This window comes from Cryptomeria japonica, chromosome 3, assembly GCF_030272615.1.
Source record: "Cryptomeria japonica chromosome 3, Sugi_1.0, whole genome shotgun sequence".
In the NCBI taxonomy this organism is placed as follows: domain Eukaryota; kingdom Viridiplantae; phylum Streptophyta; class Pinopsida; order Cupressales; family Cupressaceae; genus Cryptomeria; species Cryptomeria japonica.
In genome coordinates this window covers 310,831,094-310,836,069 of record NC_081407.1, presented here as the reverse complement: position 1 = coordinate 310,836,069, position 4,976 = coordinate 310,831,094, and the positions used below count along the sequence as shown (strand labels likewise).

Genomic DNA, 4,976 nt, shown 5'->3' with positions numbered 1-4,976 from the left:
TCGCATAGCATGCATCATTACTACCTAGAAGCTAAAACAATAGCTATAAGCAATTAAGTCACATGCGTAGACAATCAAAAGAAATTGTTTGTACCATTTAGAATCCATGGATACACAAAGTTAACTATAACAATTTCTGTTACGCGTCCTCTAGTTCATTCATGTGATTGCTCCACCTATTGTTATGGGTTTCATGTATAAGGCATCTAAAATCAACATGTCATATGTATTTCTTCAAGTCACTGTAGCACACCAAACCTTGCAAAAATGTTCCTAAGCATCTTGTAAAGTTGGTGTGTGTGGCCATGGGTTTTAAAGTGTTTAACTACATGTTGTAGTAATAATAATTTTATGACATAATTCCAATATGTGCAGGATCTACCTTATTTTCTCTCCTATATGCATATATATCACACCAAATCTTGTAAATTTTTGTCAAAGATTCCAACTATATCGTAGTTATAGACTTATATTTTCCTTGTAGAATACACACATAATATTTAATACACTAATTTATCCTTGTAGAGGTTTACATGGAAACTGACAATTGTTAATATTAATGTCAATTATGAATTCAATCTCAAGATAATATTTATATTTATAGACTAATAAATGAAGATTGAAAATTAGGTGAGAGAATTTAACAGTTGGGTATCTTAACTTTTCCTCTATCAAAATCTTATGTGACAATTTTACATCACTTCCAAATATTTATAGCAGTTTATTTGACAAGTTTACATGATCAAAAATGGTGCCACATCATTATGACTTTATTGTCTTGTGAGAAAAGATCCCGCAAAAAATTCAAAAGGTACTTTTGGTTTAATTCACATTTTATAATTATGTTGATGTGCCATCACATGATTCATTGTTTTTAAGATTTAAAAAATACATTTTGAGCTGGCTTAGTGGTGAACTTGTACTCTTGAAAATAATGTGCAAGGGGTAAGATATGTATGCCTCATTTTGTAGTATAGTAAGATGTCCCCTAAAAGAAGTACACAGTAGTCCCATATATATACTGCGTAATATAGTGGACTATAAAAGAATTTATTTCTATTCAATCATGATTACTCATGGTTAACACTATCAACTTTAAAGGGTAGTCACATATATAAACCATCTATAGACTGCCCAATATGTCGACCATAAAAGAAATCATTTTTATTTCCACTTATATCTATTCCATTTCTATTCGATTATGATTACTCATGATTAACACTATCAACTTTAAAGGGTGGTCCCATATATAAGCCATCTATAGACTGCCTAATATGTCGACCATAAAAGAATTCATTTCTATTTCCACTTATATCTATTCCATTTCTATTCAATTATGATTACTCATGATTTACACTATTAACTTTAAAGGGTAGTCCTATATATAAGCCATTTATAAACCATCCAGAATGTTGACCATAAAAGAATTTATTTCTATTTCCATTTATATCAATTATAAGTATTTATGATTAATACTAATGACTTTAAAGTCACAAATGTTAAAGCTATATTTTTTTAAATATTACATATTGAATCAATAAATACTATTAATGCTATTAGATCTCTATAATTCCTAGGACTATAAATTGTAGTTTCTGGATTAGATTGTGTGACATTCTTAATTATCATGTTTTGGATCACACTTCATGATCCATCATGAGGATAAAACAGACTTCAAAAAGTTTTAGTAAAATGATAATGATAGATCATAAAGTATGATACAAATCATTGATGATTAAAAATTTCTCACAATCAAATTTAATAACTACAAACAAATTCTATTACAATTACTGAATTGGATCCTTTCTGTTCAATCTTTTCAAATTCTACAAATTCTAGATGATTAATATAACTCAGTGGGTCCTTTCCATTCAATCTTTTCACAGTTTAGATGATTAATTAAATGTGGGATGAATAGGTAAGAGAGAAGAAACATATATTCAGCTTCGCATAGAACCAAAATTATGAATACCATTTTATTAAGACTTATATTAAAAGAGCATTGCCAAGTTCTGCAATAGTTGAATTTAATAGTTTGTGGCAAAACATTTATTTATGAAAAAGATACTTATAAATAAGGGAACAAATGCTTTTGAGCACAATTCATCAGTGTAGAAAATAAATGGAAAACTTGGTCCATGGATAATTCTTAGTTATCTAGTTTCATCATCTGGCTGAGGTTGAGAGGGCTCATAACAGAAGACGAGCCCTGGAAAATCTCATCGACAATGATTCTGTTAGCCTTTTGAGAGAGATGGTAATTGTCCCAGAACAAGTAGGTGTCTCTGTTACTACATAGATTTGAAGCCGCAGTGCAAAGGCCGGCTCCATTGTATCTTCCTTGTCCGCAACATGCATCCGTCGTATTCACAAACCCTGTAATTACAAACACCATGAGATTTAGATTACCAAGCATTTTTCAGTTGACAAGGCAAGGAAAAGATCAATATGCTTGGTTTTACCGTATGCTGTAGGATTATTGAACAAGCCCATGTTCATTGAGTAGCTGTCAGCAAAGGTAAAAACCTGAACAGAAACCTCACTGTTGAGTTGATTTATAACAGATTTAAGCTGTGAGTTAAACAGCGAAGCAGCTTGCTGAAGTTCTACAGCGCATTCGCCATTGCGAGACCTGCTGACCTTTACTCCAGGAGCACAACCCAATGGTCCTGTTGATGTTACTAGCACTCTTCTGCCTCCCAAGTCGTACATTCGCTGGATAAAAATATAACGACATTTCATCAAACCTTTCAGATATACTCAGCAAATCAATTACAAAAACATAAACAAATTTTGATGTATTTAAAATTCTTATATCATAAAGGTCAAAGGGATGGAGGGGATGGAAAAGAAAGGTGGAGGGGAACAAGGAACATCTGGACCTCATAAAGTCACTTTCTCCGCCCCCATCTTCTACTCTTTCTATAATTGGGTAGTAAGGCGAGTGCCAAGGGCTTCTCACCCACTAATTAAATTATACAAAGACGAATCTTGTGACAATTAAAATTCCAAATCAAACTTATACCATTAAATTATACAAAGATGATTCTCGTGACAATCAGATTTTCGAATCAAATTCATAAATGAATCATATTGAAAAAGATAGTGTAATTTGCAACACCCACCCATTGTATTATACAAAGATGATGCTTGTGACAACTAGAATTTCAAATCAAACTGATAGATAAATATTATTGAAAAGGATAGTAAATTTTAAATGAACCCATCTTTTACTCTTCCTATAATTGACTACTGGGAGTGCCCAGACCTTCCCACTCACCAATCAAATCTATGACAATTATATGAGCCTTAGTAAAAATAACACAATTCCAGATGAGCTAACAGCATCATAGTTAAGACTAACCCAACTTTTACAAAGAATACTAGAGATAACTTAAAGAGTGGGTGGGTTTGCTAATTTAATTTCGACTACATTGCTAATTTAATTTCGACTACATTGAATGGGATTAATCTAAGAAGGTTTCTTTTGTTCTTTTTTTGGGTATAGCTACACTTTCTCGTCATCCATATTTACATAAACTTATTTCATTCACAGAAGATAAAGAACAAGAAATTTACCCTGAGATATTTCTTATATTCCGATACTATTAACTGAGTGTACGCCGGTAATGTATACTGAACAGATCTCGCTGAGACAGGGAGAAGGTAGTAGTTATTGACGTAATCATTTCCTCCGAGAGTAATCGACATAAGACCTTGTGCAACAAGTCTGTCAGCTGCAGCAGCTCCAAGGGTCTGCGCGACCCTGTTTTTATATTGAATAAAATACTGAAACTGCTGTGGCATTCTGATAATATTTGCCTGCAAACAGAAGGAATCATCATTCATTCTCCTTGGCAGAAGTAAAATAAACAAGTCTTTAGCATATGACTAAATTATTCGTACGAATTGCACTCCAGTGTCGTTTAGAATTCCAACGCCTGCAGAAGCGAAGTTAGCACCCCTGAGCAATGCATTTCCGTTAAGTGCAGGACTCAAATACGGTAGCACAGATTCTGCCCCCAGCTTCCTACCTGCAATTCAAACAGTAGCTCTACATTTAACGTCAGCCTTATCGTTAATTTATCTAATCAGTCTCATTTATGGTTCAAAATGGTGACTGAGCTCTGCAATAATAGACATGATCTTTCTCAGTGATCAATCAAATGCAAAAAACTTTCAAATGTATTAACATGAACTATAGAAACTTTGATTAATCCAACTTTCCAAAATACTGGCCAAGGTAATTTCCATACCATGATTACCTATACCTTGAAAACTCAACAGCCATGGAAAGACAAATCATGCAGAAAACAAGATACAGAATGAAGAAAATTCATGCCAATAAGATTAGTGTCATTTAACCTCACAACATGAACTGCAATGTATAATCTTGGAATTTGACTCAACACATACTTATAAAATCCGCTATATTGAGTCCGTTAGAGAATCGGCCGGTGGGTCTTCCAGTGGGGTAATCTATTCCGTAAGGATAGCTGTCGGCTCTAGCAGTAGTGGCAACGTAATTGTTGTTGCCATTATCCACCAGTGAATCTCCAAACACGAAGTACGCAGTCGCTGCTTTTACATCACAAAAACAACATGATAATATGACAAGCAATCCAACAAGTGACCCAACAAGTCTTGACATCTTTTTCTCACTCCTCACAGTGGAATGATTTACAGAGATGGAAGTTGTGGGCATGATATGACAATAGCTAGCCAGTGTAAACTTTATAGATCTCCGCTTCACCAAATTGAATACGTTTACGCGTCTTTTTCTTTAAAGCGATCATCAATATTTACATGAGCCATAACTCGTACCACTTAACTACAGATTTGGATTTATATTCATTTATTGTGGGCAGGTGAGGGCTGTTGCTGTGCCGAGTCTCTATAATGAATGGTCTGGTCGGAATTCCATCTTATACGAAATCATCATTGTGGTCCTCAAAACACACATTTATGATTATTAT

At 33.8% G+C, this 4,976-nt stretch overlaps 1 protein-coding gene across 1 annotated transcript; it reads right to left on the bottom strand.

Annotated features, from left to right (window-relative positions):
* Nucleotides 1-1,954: 1,954 nt before the first annotated feature.
* LOC131047951 (GDSL esterase/lipase LTL1) lies at nt 1,955-4,730 on the bottom strand. Its single transcript, XM_057981765.2, has 5 exons — nt 4,417-4,730; nt 3,907-4,034; nt 3,580-3,822; nt 2,463-2,715; nt 1,955-2,376 (listed from the first exon to the last, which is right to left on the bottom strand). The coding sequence occupies exons 1-5, from the start codon at nt 4,703-4,705 to the stop codon at nt 2,150-2,152; spliced, it is 1,140 nt and encodes a 379-aa protein (XP_057837748.1). The 5' UTR covers nt 4,706-4,730; the 3' UTR covers nt 1,955-2,149.
* Nucleotides 4,731-4,976: the final 246 nt, after the last annotated feature.